Source organism: Moesziomyces antarcticus, assembly GCF_000747765.1.
Source record: "Moesziomyces antarcticus DNA, scaffold: scaffold_v10001, strain JCM 10317, whole genome shotgun sequence".
Classification (NCBI taxonomy): domain Eukaryota; kingdom Fungi; phylum Basidiomycota; class Ustilaginomycetes; order Ustilaginales; family Ustilaginaceae; genus Moesziomyces; species Moesziomyces antarcticus.
In genome coordinates this window covers 247,793-263,425 of record NW_014639009.1, presented here as the reverse complement: position 1 = coordinate 263,425, position 15,633 = coordinate 247,793, and the positions used below count along the sequence as shown (strand labels likewise).

Genomic DNA, 15,633 nt, shown 5'->3' with positions numbered 1-15,633 from the left:
CTCTAGGCAGCATGGACGACGAGCAGAATGCCGCCCTCCACCTGGGCGGCCTTGCCCTCGGCAACGTGCTCCGCGACCTAGGCATCGACGAACAGCATCAGAACGACCTCGAGCGCCTCGGCATCGCTTCCAGCAGCGGCAGAATCAAGCAGGAAGACATCTATAATGACCGCTTCGCCGACGAGGACGACGACCTCGGCGATGCCTACCGTCAGAACGGCTCCTCCACCAAGGACTGGGAGACCGAGGTAGATGACGAGATGCGCAGAGAACTCGCTAGCGAGCACGACTCGGAGGAGAGAGCTGCGCTCGACCGATACTACCGCCAGGGAATGGCTCAGCTCGAACAACCCCGAGCCCGGCTTAGAGGCGAAGATGATGACTTTGATGACGACGACGACGACGATGACGCAGAAGGTGAAGACGACGAAGACGTGCCCTTGTCCCAGCAGCAATCTCGACCAGATCCATCACTATCTCACGCAAACGCACATGGCTCCCAAGCGAACGGCGCGAGTCGCTTCGGCGATGGCATGATTCGAGTCAAGGAGGAAAGAGACGACGACACAGACATGGCCTTCCTCTCCGGTCCCGACCCGGCATCTTCGTCAGCAGCCGCAGCACCCTCCATGCCGATAGCCCTCCCTGGATCCGACAGCTCGCGCCAGTCATCGCCACAGACCCCGCCCCTGCCCCAGCAGCCGTACATGCCCGGTGCTCCCGGCCATGGCCCCTACGTTGACATGGACGAGGTTCATCAGCTCTTCCCCGATTTCCAGCCGGGCAAAGTGCTCAACTTCACCGACCTCTTCGCCACACGACCACCCAAGAAGCGCAGACTCGGCCACACGCAAGCCAAGTTCCACGTGATTCCGCAGGACGAACTGCCAGTGCCCAAGTCGACTCGTGAGGAGATGCTCAGGCCATCTGCATTGCGCTCGCATCATGCCTCCATCCTTCCCAACCTCACCTGTGGTCTGGGCGCATCAGCCACCGGTTCCGAGACGCGCGACTCGGACATGGATGATCTCCAGCTCATCACCACGCCCGGCGTCAAAGCGGAGAGTAGCAGGGTCAAGCTCGCGCCCGTCGAGTTGGACGACTGGGAAGAGCGTGTTGTCTGGGCCACCACTCAGAACGATCGACCTGCTGCGGCTGAAGCAGCTGATCAGTTCCAAAAGGACGATCTTATGGACGAATCGTTCGATGCTTCTTACGCGCCACCTAGCGTGGACAAGCCGTTCAACCACGACCTCGTCCGCGGTGCTTGGACCCGCAGCATCATCTGGGATGCACATACCCTATTCGAACCTTTCGACACGCTCGTGCTGGACATGAACGATCCGCAAATGATGCTCGAGGAGGACGTCGGACCCAAAGTCAAGCAGAACTCGCTTCTTCGCTCCGACGCACCAGTCGTTTCGGCCGCCGCAAAGCGAGACCTCGCGCGCCGCCAGGCCGAGCTCGACATCTTCAACCTCTCCAACGACAAGTTCTACGAACAGACGCGCGAACACCGCCAGCGTGTGCGTCAAACGCTCGGCAAGCTCGTCGTTCAGCATGCATGGCCCGCCATCAAGCTTCAGCTCCCCTGGTACAAGACCAAGCTCACCAAGGCCGAGGCTCGATCTTTCCACCGCCCTGCCATGCAGTTCCCCACCAACATGCCTCTCCACTTTTCCAGGACCATCTCGTCCAAGAAGAAGAAGGAAGGCGCCGGCGCGCGCAAGGCCAAGGATCCCAACGAGATGCTGCGCACCACGCGCGATCTCACGCTCAAGGACACCGGGCCGTACGTGCTGTACGAGTATTCGGAAGAGTATCCGCCGCTGCTCTCCAAGATCGGTATGGGCAGCTTGCTGGTCAACTACTACCGCAAGAAAGATGCCAAGGACGAACACGTGCCAAAGATGGACATTGGCGAGCCCTACTTACTCGACGTGGCCGACGAGTCGCCCTTCATGAAGTTTGGCAACATCGAGCGAGGGCAGGTGCAGCCGACGCTGTACAACAACATGATCCGAGCTCCCCTCTTCCGCCACAAGCCGTCGCACACGGATTTCTTGCTCATTCGCAGCACCACCAAAAACGAGATCCGCTACTATCTGCGCGAGATCCGCAACCTCTTTGTGGTGGGCCAGACGTACCCGGTGCAGCCCATCCCTGGTCCTCACGCGCGCCTCATCACCAACAACATCAAGTATCGCCTGCAAATGATCGCCTACAAGCTCATCCAGAAGAGCCAGCGCCAGCGTATCAAGATCCACCGACTGATGCGCTACTTCCCAGATCAGAATGAGCTGCAGATGCGCCAGAGGCTCAAGGAGTTCATGGAGTACAACCGCAAGGCTGGCGACGTCAACCAGGGCTTCTGGAAGCTCAAGGCGCACATTGTGGTGCCCGAGGAGGCAGAGCTGCTCAAGATGCTGCCGCCCGAGAACATCTGTCTCGCCGAGAGCATGCAGGTGGGACAGCGCCACCTGCTCGACTGCGGTTACACCAACACCGCCGAGGGTGACGACGACGACGAGAGCAAGATGGACATCGAGCAGCTGCTGGCTCCGTGGATCACCAGCAAGAACTTCATCAACGCGACGCAGGGCAAAGCCATGCTCAAGCTGCATGGAGACGGAGATCCCACCGGCCGCGGTGAGGCGTTCAGCTTCATCCGCGTCTCGATGAAAGAGATCTTCCTTCGAGCGGGCGAGGACGCTGAAGAGCGCCTAGCACAGGCCGAGGCCGAAGCCAAGAGCAAGTCGGGTCACAAGTACAGCGTTGCCGAGCAGCAGGCGGTCTACCGATCCGAGATCGACCGCATCTGGAACGCGCAATGCCGCTCGCTGGCCAACCCGGTTCCCGCCAAGCTCACTGCTGAGGACGAGCGCAGGGCGGCGCTGCAGGCGAACGGCGGCAAGCCGGAGCAGCGAGGCGGCGGTCGAGGCGAGTCCGTACGCCGCGACCGCAGCCCGAGTGCGATGAGCACAGTGAATGGCGATGCGGGCGACAAGTCGACCAAGGTGCTGCGTATCCGTCGGCTGGTCAACGGCAAGTGGCAACGCGAGATGGTGCGCGACCCGGCGGTCATCAATGCCTACCTCACGCAGCGCAAGAAGATCGAAGACGAAGCCATCGCGACGGAGGATCTGCTGCCGACGGGCGATGCTGCCATCGACATGGCGCGCATGAAGCGTCTGCAGGAAGAGCTTGCGCAGCGCAAGAAGAACCAGGAACGTCGTATTCAGCGAAAGAACGCCAAGGCGGCCGCAGAGGGTCTCGCCATCCCGGGGGGCTACAAGAGCCTGCTCAACAAGACCGACACCAAGCGTCGTTGCGGTCGGTGTGGCGAGGTCGGACACATGTCGACCAACACGTCGTGTCCGATGTTCCCCAAGGACGGCGGCAAGAATGGCGCGGGAGGCGCAGCCGGTGGGCCGGGCACACCGGGGACGCCGGGCGGTGCAGGACGCCCGGGCATGCCGCATCTCGCGAGCGGCGGCGGCTTCTTCGGACCAGGCATGGGCATGGGCATCGGAATCGGCAGTGCTGGTCCAATGACCCCGATGACTCCGGCGGCGCAGACGCCAGGCGAGTCGCCAGGGCCTTCGCAAAGCCCGGCGCCAGGCACGGGCACACCCACGCCTGCCGGACTCAAACTGAAGCTCAAGAAGAAGGCGTGAGCTCTCATTATTTCAACCCATCTCATCAAATGTACTTGTATTGTATCACACCTCCATCAACACATATTGAACCACCACACCGCTGCCATGATGTGAGATGAACACATATGAAGCAGTGTGAATCGAAGGTGGCATCTAGGAGAGCGAAAAGTTGGGTCCTCGTCGTTCTCGAGGTCCTGGCTGAGATTTCGGAATTCGGAACAAGGAAATGCCGTTCTTCGGTGGAGGACATGCAGCTCGACCTGGGCGGCTTGCATCTGAACCACAACGATACTCTTCCCGACCCACCCCACAACACATCGTCCAGGCGGCGTGGAACACACCGAGATGGAGGGAGGAGACCCAAGCAGCGGCTCGGCGAGCTTTGTGAAGCGGCGCAAGCCCAAGGGCGTTGCCACTCGCGTCTCGTCCGCGTACGACGAGGCTGACGATGCATCGCCGGCAGCCGGTCCTTCAGTACCCGCCACAGCATCCGGTGCATCGGGGTCTTCGACGCCGCGGCGGATGCTGTCGCGTGGGGGCTCGGACGAAGAGCAGGAGCCAGATGCGGGCGGGGTGGTCTTTCGTGCACGAGCGAGGGGTGCCCGCGCAACGCCCACTGCCGGAAGCACAGCCAAACCCGTGGCGCGCGGAGTAGGCAATGGCGAGACGGCAGAGGATGAGAACGACGACGATGATGGCCCAGCACTCGCACCACGACGATCCAAGGTCGATGGAGTGCGTAAGCCCGCTCGGATGGCTGGAGTCGGCGTGTCCGCGCTCTCGTCCAGCTCGGCGAGCACGCCCAAGAGATCGACTCCACTGCGTCCGACGGCGTTCAAGGACATGCCTACACACGAGCAGGCGGAAGGATCCACGTCCACTCTGGCATCGTCGCTGTATACGTCGAAACACCTCCAGGAGCTGCGCACTTCCACGCCGACCGCGCGATCGCGCGCCCACAGCCCCGTACCCGCTCCACCAGGGCCCGCCACATTCATGGACGACCCCATGGCCGCGTCATCCTCGCGGCACGGCCTTACAGCTGGCGATGACGACTCGCTCGCACGCACCAAGTACGCAGCCGACTTTGAGCACGATGCGATTCCGAGCGAGAGCGTGATCCGCGCCGCCAAGGAGAAGCGCGCCAAGCTGCGTGCAGCCGGCGCCTCGTCTGGCGTTTCCGACGACTTTATTTCTCTCGCGCCCTTCTCGCGCTCTTCCGCCGTGCAAGCGTACGATGCGATGGAGGCGGACGACGGCCCACATCCGCACTCGCGTCTGCAGCGCGAGGAGGACGAACTGGGCGATGGCGAAGACGAGTTTGCCGAGTACACGGGGGCGGCCGAGCGCATCCCGATCGGCGCCAAGGCGCAAGAGGAGCTGCAACAGCGCGAGCGCCGGCAGATGGAGGCGGCGGTGCGCGGCGACTTTGACGACGACGCCCCGGGCGGGGTGGCAGACGAGATGGACGAGGACGAGGAGGAGTGGGAGCGCGCACAGCTGCGGCGTACGCAGCCGAGTGCGGCTGCAGCGTCGCGCGAGGCTTCGCCCTTCCGCGCCGCACCGATCCCAGACCCCGCGCCCGTGCCGTCGGTGGGGACATGCTCGGCGAGGCTGACGCTGACGCTGCGCGCGCTCGACCAGAGCAGAGGTGCGGCCGACGCGGTGTTCGCATCCTCACTCCTCGAGCTCAACGGGCTCGACAGGGCCGAGAAGCAGAACAAGCTGGACGTGACCGCGGTCGAGGACAAGGCGAGCTGGTTCGACGAGCTCGACGGGTTCGTCGCGAGCCTGGCGCGGTTTGTGGGCGAGAAGAAGGCCAGGGTGGACGAGATCGAGAGTGATGCGGTGGCATTGATCGCGCGCAGAACCGCGATGCTCAACCGAGCAAGGTCGGCGTGGATGGAGGCTCGATGGGAAGAGGCATTTGGCTCGCGCCCTAGCAAATCCCTCATCCCCAGCAACAACAACGACAACGACGACGAAGAGCGCGACACCATCCTGCCTGACCTTCTCGGTGGCAATGCAGCACCGGGCTTCCTGAAGCTCGACGAGCTGGCTGCGGCCGATCAGCTTTCTCTGGACCTTGCACAGCGCGAAATCATCGAGCGTCTCAATGCGACGTTCTCGGACGTCCAGGCACCGGAGTACCTCGATCCGCTCGCGCCCGTCGATGCCGGCATCTCCGACCCCGACACCTCCTCCGGGCTGCCATTTCTGCGCGGTACTCGGGCGGACTGGATGGCGCTACACCCGCGCAGTGTAGTGGTGCGCTTCGAGGAGTGGCGGCGACGCTACCCTGACGAGTACGAGCAGGTGTGGGGTGGTCTGTCGGTGGGTCAGATCTGGGAGTTCTATGCGCGCCTCGAGATGGTTGCATGGGACGCCTTCCGCACCGGGGAGCACAGCGGATGGACGGGAGGCGTCGGGTCGCTGGTGGACTTTCGCTGGTTCACCGGTGCGGCCGAGTACACGGAGCGAGGCATGCGCCACCCCGACGCGCCGCTCGGTGGCGACCACGAGGTGCTTACTTCGATCACGGCCAACGTGCTGGTCCCGAAGCTGATCGCGGCGTTCAAGGCTGGTGGCCTGTCAGTGTGGTCGGAGGGGGAGGTGGAGCAGCTGGTGGGCGTGCTGGATATCGTGCGCACCGTGTTGGACGAATGGCACGCGCGGTATATAAGCTTGGTCGAGGCGGTGCTGGACGTGTTTGGGAGCCAGATCCAGCGGCTACAGGACTCGGTGGGGGAGATACACGGTCTGACGGGCAACGCTATGGCGGCTGCACAGGTGCTGAAAGAGATGCTGGGGCTCGTGCGTAATACGGTCGCGCTCGCGCGTGTCATCAAGCCCTCGAGCGCCACCGACTCACCCACGGCTCGGGTCGGCAACCGACTGGTACTTCTCGTCGAACAGCTTTCGCTTGTTGTGGTGCATCCGATCATTGGGCGTCTGCACGAGTCGCCGGCCACACAGCAACTGGCGATAGCCATGCGCCAAGCCCTCATCCTCGAGATTCCGCCCACCATCACAGCCCACAATCTCGTCCTCAAGGCCTTCACAGCCTTGGCATACTGAATCAGCAGATGTGTAGAATTTGCCTTCATCGCTCGAATCGAGTCTAGACGAATTTCCAGGTGGCCTTGTCCTGGGAGATCATGTTGGCAGCCTGTTGAGAGCCGACGACGTGTTCGAGGGCAATGAGGTCGTACCTGCTGTAGACGACGTAGGCGGCCACGTCGTTTGGATCCGTCTCGTCGTCGTCGTCGTCGTCGTCGCTCGGCTTGGCGAGGTCGCGCTTGGTGATAAAGGGGAACTCGAGGAACTCTGCAAAGAAGCTTGGGTTCTGAGGCAGCTGATAGAAGACGACCGTCTTGACGCCACGAAGTTTGAACCTCCTGTAGAAGTGGGCGCGCTCGGTGAGGAGGAGGAATCGCTTCTTGCCGCTGAAGAACGCCTCGCGCGCACGACGGATGTCCTTGGGCGTCGAGTATTCCGAGATGGAGGTGTAGGAGAGGTTGGCCGTCTCGCCGGAACGACGCTGCTCGTTGTGCGCGCGCAGGAAGTCGTCGAGACGCACAAAGTCAAAGTAGCTCGGCACCACAATCAGCGTATGGCTGCTCGACACCGCACTCTTGCTCAGCTGCGCAAGCGTCTTGGTGGTAAAGTGCTGGAAGCGCAGATCGGGCTCCGCATGCACATTGGCCGCCTCAAACCGCGTGAAGGTCTGCCTGACTCCACTCACCACGCGGCTCATTTCGGCTTGGGCTTCGGACGTGTGCGAAAGCGTACGCACCTTGCCCGCGACGTTGGTGAGCGTGTGGTTGTACACCGAGCGCAGCGCGGGGAAGTCGTGCGCAGACAGCAGGATCGACTGGCGCATCATGGGCGCGCGGTTGTCGAGATACCACTGCTTGACCCTCGAAAAGTCCGTATCCCTGCTCTGGCGCGGGATGTGGTTGAGCCGCTCGAGGACGAACTCGAGATGGTCCCAGTTCTGCATGCTGATCACATCGGTCTGGTCGACGATGAGCATCTCGATGCTCGAGAGGAAATCCGAATCGCCACGGTCCTTCTCGATGCCCAATCGCAGGCCGAGCGGCGATGCGATGATGACGTCCGAGTCGTAGAAGCCCGAAAACAGCTTGAGCGACTTGCGCGTCACCTTGAGCCCGAGCTTGAACGAGTCGTCGATGTTGCCTGCAAAGTTGGCGATGTGGTCCTCGGGATACTTTGACGCCACGGCCGGATCGGCGAGCTTGTCGACCGCGCCGGGGGGCAGGTTGAACTCCTTGGCAAAGCGCGCCTTGTTATCCACCTGTGCGCACAGGCTGAACTTGGTCACGAGGTCGACCCACTCGAGCGCCGAGTTGCGGAAGGGCAACAGGATGAGCACCTTTGGTCGGGTGAAGCCCTGGTCGCGCAGATCGAGCTCGTCGGCGTCGGTGGATGTGGCGGCCGCGGCGAGCTTGGCGAGCCTCTCGTTGTTCTTGAGCACGCGTCTGCGCGTCTTTGCGACGTGCGACATGGCGTGCATGGCGAGCGCCTCGCGGTACTGCTGACGGTCTCGCAACGCTACGTTGGCATCGCAGAAGTCGGTGTAGCTGCCGAGGGTGGTGGCGAGCGCCTTGTGCAGCGGCGTGGGCTCCGAGTACTTTTTGGCGGCGTAGACATTGAAGGCGTCGAGCACCTTGACCTGCGGCTGTCCGGCGTAAGCCTGGGTATCGAAATCGGGCAGGTCCGGTTTGGAGACGGCGGTGTTGGTGGGGAGGGATGGGAGCGCCGCGCGAGAAGAAGTCCAGGTGAGCGACTTGACCGACTCGGGCAGCTTGGCGATGGCCTTTGCATGCGGGCCGTCGCTGCCAAAGTGAGCATCAAAGGCAACCGGCTGTTTCGCCTGGTTCTGCTTGGTCACTGCAGAGGATGCCTCATGATCATCGTCGTCGTCCGAAACCTCACCAACAAGCTCATTGGTGCCCTGAGCTTGCGACGATGATGCAGACGAGGTGGAAGCCGCCTTGGACCGTTTTGACGGAGACGCAGATGCGGAAGCGGCGGTGCTGGTGGATGCTGTGGCCTGCTGAGCGGCTGCGGCCTTGCGAGTGATCTTGTCGTAGTGGGTGAGGTTGGAGGCGCGCTGACGCTTGCCTGGACGTGCTGCGCTCACATTGATGAGGGTGAGCAGCTTGAGTGTCGGATCCATGGCTGTGTGGTGGTGCTGGCTGCTACGGCCAGTGTGAAGCGATCGTGGATGATGGTGGGAGCAGTCGCTCAGCTCCCGGCCCGATGCTCAAGGCTGGAAGAATTGGTTGCTCGCCTCGAAAGAGAAAAAAAAAAGGCGGCACGGAGCCCAGTACTGTATCAAAGTGTGGAGGCGATATCCGAAAAATTTCGCAATTTCGCTTTGGCCCTGCAGCCTTTTGTTTTTTCTTCTTTTTTGGCTCAGTCGAGCGACCCTTTTTTTGGGTGGAGAATTCTTCTTGGCTGCTGCTGCCTTTGGCCTTCGTCAAGTCCGCTGCGGCTGCGCACTGCTGAGCTGGGTGGCAGCTGTCGGCGGTGGTGGCTCAGGCATAGCCAGTTGCTGCTGCCTTCCTCTCCACACCCTATCATCCCGCCGAGTCCCATTTCGATACCCGTGCGGCTTGCATAGACATCCACCATGCCGCTCGCACAGTCCAAGAACACCGTCGGCCTGGGTCGCGCCATCCTCAACCGCCGCGCCAAGGAGGCCAAGCAGCGCAACCAGACCGAGTTCCACACCACCGACATCAACAACTACGGCTCCGTCTCCAACCTGCGCTCCGTCACGCACGAGGGCGATCTCGAAGAGTTCCTCAACACCGCATCCCTCGCCGACGCCGATTTCACCGCAGAACGCAGGAACGGCGGCGTCACCGTCATCACCGCGCCCAACCGCGAGCGCACCCGACACAACCCGTACCTGCTCACGGGCCAGGAGGAGCAGGAGGTGCTCAAGAAGCACGTGCAGAACAAGGAGCGTCTGCGTGTCCCCAGGCGTCCCGAGTGGACCAGCGCAACCACACGCGCGCAGCTCGAGCGCGCAGAGAAGGACGGATTCCTCGAGTGGCGACGCGGCCTCGCACAGCTCCAGGAAGGCGTCGGCCTCGTCCTCACCCCCTTCGAGCGCAACCTCGAGGTGTGGCGCCAGCTCTGGCGTGTCATCGAGCGCAGCCACCTCGTCGTCCAGATCGTAGACGCAAGAAACCCGCTCCGCTTCCGTTGCGAGGACCTCGAAAAGTACGTCTCCAGCCTCGGCATCGGCTCCACCAACGGCATCGACTACCTCGAGGAGGACTCGCCGCTCAAGGGTCCCAGGAGCAACCTGCTGCTCATCAACAAGGCCGATCTGCTCGACGACCAGCAGAGGAAGTACTGGGCCGACTACTTTGACGCACAAGGCATTCAGTACGCCTTCTTCAGTGCCGCCAACGCTGCCGCCATCCAGCAGGCAAGAGCCGAGGAGGAGGAGAGGCTGCGTCTCGAACAGCTCAAGCTCGAACGCGACGATGACGAGGAGGTCGATGAGGACGACGAATACGAGTCCGAGGGCGAAGACAGCGACGACCAACACCCAGACGAGGCCGCCATTCAACCGGCAGCCGACCAAGCCAGCCACGACTCGCAAGCCGACGCACACGACCAGCCCGAAGTCGTCGACGCCGTGACCGCCACCGCTACCACCACACTCTCGCCTGACCGCGATCCTACACGTGTGCTCAACGTGCTCGAGCTCGAGGAGCTCTTTATGGCGTGCGCGCCTCCGCTCGACACGTTTGCCATCGATGATCAGCCGGCCCCCTCCAAGCTCGTCGTGGGTCTGGTGGGCTACCCGAACGTGGGCAAGTCGTCGACGATCAACGCGCTGCTGGGCGAGAAGAAGGTGTCGGTCTCGTCGACGCCCGGCAAGACCAAGCACTTCCAAACCATCCACCTCTCGCCCACCACCGTGCTGTGCGACTGTCCCGGTCTCGTCTTCCCGCAGTTCGCCACCACCTCGGCCGAGCTCGTGTGCGACGGCGTGCTGCCCATCGACCAGATGCGCGAGTACACGGCGCCCGCCGAGCTCGTCGCCAAGCGCATCCCCAAGGACATTGTCGAGGCCACCTACGGCATCCGCATCGACACGCTCACCGAGGAAGAGGGCGGCAACGGCGTGCCCACGGGTCTCGAGATGCTCACCGCCTACGCCGTCGCCAGGGGCTACACTAGGCAGGGACAGGGCAATCCGGACGAGTCGAGGGCGGTGCGATACGTGCTCAAGGACTATGTCAATGCAAAGCTGCTCTACGGCCATCCGCCACCGGGCGTCGATTCGGACGTCTACAATCAAGCACAGCGAGAGCGCGCCAGGGCGGCACTTGCAGGGCGCAAGTACGATCCCTCCACGGCGCATCTGGCCGAACATGCGGATGAGCTCGATGCCGACCTGGATGCCGAGCTCGCCGAGATGGCCAGGAGCAGAGCGCCCGGTGCACCGCGTCAGTCGGCCAAGTCCAAGGCGCTCGACTCGGCCTTCTTTGACACCATGGCCTCGGCGCGTCCCACCATCGTGGGCCGCACCGGCTTGCCAACCGCTGCCATCCAGGGTCGCATCGCCAACGACGGCTCGGTGATCAAGCAGGCTCCCGGCGCCAACGCGCAGGGCCAGGCCAACAGCAAGAAGCACAACAAGGCCAACAAGCGCAAGAAGCAGCGCTCGGGTGCCGGATTCGATTAGTTTTCGCCGCGTCCTCAATTCAGCTATTGTATCATCATTCTTCACCGTTGTATATGATGCGGAAATGGTGTTGAGAGGATTGCGCAAAGGGTACAGTGATTTTTAGAAGCCTCTTGATTCGAGGAAGGCCTTGACTTCGTGCACGCGGTTTCCACGGATCTTGAGTTTTCCTGCATTTGTCACCTTGCCCTGGGCGACGGGTTGGATGTACGTCGGGTTGGCTACGGAGGCAACGAGTTTGCGGCCCGGTTTTGGGCGGAGCGGTTTCTTGTTGACGCTTAGTGGCGAGTCGGGGTAGGTGGGTGCGTAGGTGTCGGCGAGGAACACTTCGAGGTCGAGCTTGAGGTCCTGTACGGAGCCCTGGATCTTGCGCACCTCGGTCATGGTGCGTGTGCCGCCGTTGCGCACATCCGTATATACGGGCAGACTGTCCAGCGTCTTTCCTACGCGCGGCACAAAGTAGCTGTATCGTACCGCCGTCGCCCCATCCTGCACCTCGGTCGGCGCGGCTTCGGCTTCGAGCGAGGCGGTCGAGGTGGTCGAGGTGGAGTTGAATCGCAGCGATGGAAGACGAAGTTTGCTGGTCGAGGCGAGGGCGGAAGAGGTGGAGGCGGAGGCGGGTCGAAGCGCCGTCCGCAAGCTGCTGCGGAACATCGAAGCCATTGTGGTGAGCGACAGAGCTGGTCAGAGATGGTGGTTGCCAACACAAAGTGTGAGAGTGACGAGCGAGGCGGAATTTCTTCCAGCTCCAAGGCAAAAAACCGGGCAGCCTGCATCGGATCCGTGGATTTTTGGGATTGTTACATCTTCGCAACTAAACCGGGGTTGAGTTGGGCCACTTTGGCTGCCGGACTGGGATGCGGAGAAGCAGTGTGCGTGGGCGGCGGATTGAGCCAATCGACGTGGCGCCCCCCGACGGCCGCGCGAAGATGGCCACGGCGCTCAATCCAGACCTTAATCGCAAGCGCCTCCTGCTGCTCCATCAATTGCTTCGCCACCATCCTACTGCATACGTCTCGACAGCTACATCCCGCAACAATGTCGGATACCATCAAGGAGATCGTCGACATCCCGCAGAACTTCTTCCGCGAAGGCACCCACTTTGTCAACCGATGCACAAAGCCTAACCGCAAAGGTGCGTCTTTCCTCTCTCCTCCTGTCTTGCTCTCGGTAGTGCTAACTAGCAGAGCAGACAAGGCATACGCACACCCGCGTTCAGGAGGGATCCATTCTGCGGTCTTGAAGGATTTCTGTCCGACTAACTTTGGCCTCCCTTTCCCCTTCTTCTTGCGGCTTCGCATGCTTGCAGAGTACATCCAGATCTGCCGCGCGGTCGGCATGGGCTTCGTCGTCATGGGATTCATCGGCTACTTTGTCAAGCTCGTACGTACGCACCTTTTCACACTGCAAAGAATCCGCATCGCTCACACACGCGCGGTCATCTTGCCATCGCTTCGCTTCGCAACAGATCCACATCCCAATCCACTCGATCGTAAGTCCACTTTCACCAATCTTCCACACCATGAAGCACACTCACTCACCCACACCATCTGACCCGTCATGCCTGCCTCTCTGCGCACATCAATCTTGCATCCTCGACAGCTCGTGTAAGTTCCACCCAAAGCTCGCCCCATCCGGAGATTGATGACATGTACTGACTTACTCTATCCTCTCTCTCTCTCTCTCTCTCTCTCTCGTGCTCTGGCTTACCCTTTGGAATAGTGGTGGCGCCTAAGTCCGGTGTCAAGCAAAGCATCAATCACCTCCAATCCGCACTGTGAAATACACCCGTTCCCAAGCATCAATACCCCACCTGTGTGTCGGAAGTGTGCCTCCAGTGTGCCTCCAGAATGCCTACGGTGGGCCTGCATCGAGTCTCGAGTGTGTCTTTCTAGCCACGAACCCTGCGCTCGAACCAACTCACTCTGCGCATGGAATCCTTCTCAAAACCCAGCCAGGCTTCTATCCACCACGTACACGGCACACGCACGCAGGGTGAACGAAATTCGGGGCGATTCGACGCTCCATATGCGGAGGGCGTGATCAATATTTTGGGGTGTGTGGGTTGGCTACACGCTTACGCCAAAGGCCGCAAGCTTTTGCCGAGGATGTGGATGGTGGGGTGCTAATACACAAGTTGCATAGAAGGGGATCGTGTGCAAGAAGAAGAGGAAACGAACGGCGCTAGATTTATGCCTTGAGGACGAACTTGCGGTTGGCAAAGTGCACCTCGCGCTTGTGCTGGCGCTCAGTGATGCGGGTGCGCTCGTGCTGTAAAAGGATGGAACGAGGACGCAAGTGTCAGTGGGGCGTGTTCGTTGAGGGACTGGGTGCGAGTGCGAACAGCGACAGCAGTAGAGGCAATGCGGGCTTTCGCCAGCTCAATGTCGATGGATGCGTGAGTCCCTTTCACCAGCGCTGGTCTAGGATGATCGGCAATTCGTTGGGCTCTGGATGCACATCCAACCTATTCGTCCTTCCCATGCTGCAGGCCACTGCCTTGAATCCAACCAAAAGCGATGCTGATAGTGTGTGGGGCCATGTTTTCCGTCCTGGCTCTGACCGGAGAAATCCAGCTGACATGACCTCCAAGTTGGCCTTCCGCCTGCTTCTGTCTGTCTGCCAACGTGTCCTGTCGATTCTCCACCTTCGACACATGGACCCAACGTGCTGACTCCTCCTGATGCTGTCTGCTGCCTGCTGCTGTCGCTGTCGCTACAATGCGTGCGCTGTACGTACCTGGTTGAGCTTGCGGCGGATGGCGCGGGTCTTCTTGGCGCGGAGGTCGAGGGGGATGTACTTCTTGCCCTTGTAGAACTCGCGCAGGTTGGCACGCTGCTTCTGGTTCATGACAGTGAGCACGCGGGCGATGTCCTTGCGCAGCGAGTTGATGCGCAGGATCTTGCTCGACGAACCACCGGCGACCTTCTGGACGCGCAGGTTGAGCAGCTCGGTCTTGAGCTCCTCGAGCTGCTTGGTGAGGTCACCCTTGGACTTCGACTGAAGCTCGAACGTCTTAACAACCTATTGGTGGTGGTGGCATCAACGGTGGTGCGAAGCGGAGAGATAGACGTGTAAGCGTGTGTGCATGATGGCGTTGGGGTGCGAGGTCGTCGAAGCAGTATGAAGGGCATGCCATGTCGGGAAGGTCGGACGTGTTGAGGTGGCGAGGTGTTGTCTCAGCTGCGGTGATGGCTGCGGTGGCGGTGCGGTAGCATGATGGCTGCGAACGGTATCTAAGAGACTGAACTTGTTGATGGAAAGATGCCGTGGCGGGACGAGTGATCGTCGGAGGGTCGCACTTTCAGATACGTGCGTGTCTTTGGCGATTGATTGGCGCCTAGCAGATAGTAGTGAGCTGCAGCATCGCAGCGGTTGCGTTCGTGCTGTGCCGTTGGGGCTGTATAGCGATGTCCATCGTATATTGAGCTCGGTGTTTTGCATGCCAAGCTGATTTGTCGTATGCGAGATCATGATGTACAATCGCTACCGATGACTGCGACGCCTTCAGTGCCACATGAAGCGCTGCTGCACTTTGCCATATATGTCGGAGCGTATCTATGCTGGATCAACATTGTCGGTTCCATGCTGGTCATGCTGTGCAACGCCAAGTCGAGTCTGCGTTCGCTCTGTGGTCGGTCTGAAGTGGTGCTGCGACATGGATGCCCTTCATGCTGCGTACTGCTGGACTGCGCGTGTCGATTCGACGCATGTTGGTGCTGACTACCTACCATTTTGACGGAGATGTATGGGGGGATGGTGATGGGTCTTGAGGAGGTGGAAGTCGGCAGCAGACGGTGATGACGACCGCGGCCACTGTCGGCGTCGCGCAGCCCAACGGCTGCTAGCCACAACTCGGACCCGCGCGAAAATTTCGGGCTTGCTCGCCGCGACCTTGGCCTCCCACTCAAAACTCGGGCCTGCACACCAGTCTCGTCCGGTCTTCGAATTCTGAGAATGAGCGCTTCGGCTTCGAATGCGGCAGCAGCACGCACTCCCAATCTGGGATCGCTGACCTGCGGCCACAAACAGAGCGGCCTGGAACGACGTCGTCGGCTGAGCAGCCTCACCGAGGCACTTGGGCTGCAGGCTGAATTTCTCGCCCACCTCGAAGCTCGGCCGAGGTCTATTTTGCGGCACGTGATAAAACTGAGTGCACATCTTCCAAGCTGTAGGCCACATCGCTCTAACAGTAGCCCATTTCGCGCCCCCACTCTCTCTCCCCGGCGCTCCCAG

At 61.1% G+C, this 15,633-nt stretch overlaps 7 protein-coding genes across 7 annotated transcripts; 4 read left to right on the top strand and 3 right to left on the bottom strand.

Moving 5' to 3' along the window:
- Nucleotides 1–11: 11 nt before the first annotated feature.
- Nucleotides 12–3,677, top strand: PAN0_001d0096 (TAF1, transcription initiation factor TFIID, subunit TAF1; the record flags this gene model as incomplete). The annotated part of the gene is made up of 1 exon (XM_014803716.1): nt 12–3,677. The coding sequence occupies one exon, from the start codon at nt 12–14 to the stop codon at nt 3,675–3,677; it is 3,666 nt and encodes a 1,221-aa protein (XP_014659202.1).
- A 327-nt stretch (nt 3,678–4,004) lies between these two features.
- Nucleotides 4,005–6,737, top strand: PAN0_001d0095 (GCFC-domain-containing protein; the record flags this gene model as incomplete). The annotated part of the gene is made up of 1 exon (XM_014803715.1): nt 4,005–6,737. One exon carries the CDS (start codon nt 4,005–4,007, stop codon nt 6,735–6,737), a length of 2,733 nt encoding a protein of 910 aa, XP_014659201.1.
- A 43-nt stretch (nt 6,738–6,780) lies between these two features.
- On the bottom strand, nt 6,781–8,862 carry PAN0_001c0094 (digestive organ expansion factor; the record flags this gene model as incomplete). Its single annotated transcript, XM_014803714.1, has 1 exon — nt 6,781–8,862. One exon carries the CDS (start codon nt 8,860–8,862, stop codon nt 6,781–6,783), a length of 2,082 nt encoding a protein of 693 aa, XP_014659200.1.
- Nucleotides 8,863–9,318: 456 nt separating this feature from the next.
- PAN0_001d0093 (p-loop containing nucleoside triphosphate hydrolase protein) lies at nt 9,319–11,397 on the top strand (the record flags this gene model as incomplete). Its single annotated transcript, XM_014803713.1, has 1 exon — nt 9,319–11,397. One exon carries the CDS (start codon nt 9,319–9,321, stop codon nt 11,395–11,397), a length of 2,079 nt encoding a protein of 692 aa, XP_014659199.1.
- A 102-nt stretch (nt 11,398–11,499) lies between these two features.
- Nucleotides 11,500–12,060, bottom strand: PAN0_001c0092 (uncharacterized protein; the record flags this gene model as incomplete). The annotated part of the gene is made up of 1 exon (XM_014803712.1): nt 11,500–12,060. One exon carries the CDS (start codon nt 12,058–12,060, stop codon nt 11,500–11,502), a length of 561 nt encoding a protein of 186 aa, XP_014659198.1.
- Nucleotides 12,061–12,435: 375 nt separating this feature from the next.
- PAN0_001d0091 (uncharacterized protein) lies at nt 12,436–13,132 on the top strand (the record flags this gene model as incomplete). The annotated part of the gene is made up of 4 exons (XM_014803711.1): nt 12,436–12,780; nt 12,866–12,889; nt 13,000–13,004; nt 13,120–13,132. 4 exons carry the CDS (start codon nt 12,436–12,438, stop codon nt 13,130–13,132), a joined length of 387 nt encoding a protein of 128 aa, XP_014659197.1.
- Nucleotides 13,133–13,587: 455 nt separating this feature from the next.
- On the bottom strand, nt 13,588–15,579 carry PAN0_001c0090 (ribosomal protein L29; the record flags this gene model as incomplete). Its single annotated transcript, XM_014803710.1, has 7 exons — nt 13,588–13,668; nt 14,137–14,421; nt 14,700–14,797; nt 14,888–15,026; nt 15,129–15,241; nt 15,326–15,413; nt 15,505–15,579. 7 exons carry the CDS (start codon nt 15,577–15,579, stop codon nt 13,588–13,590), a joined length of 879 nt encoding a protein of 292 aa, XP_014659196.1.
- Between the last annotated feature and the right edge of the window lie 54 nt (nt 15,580–15,633).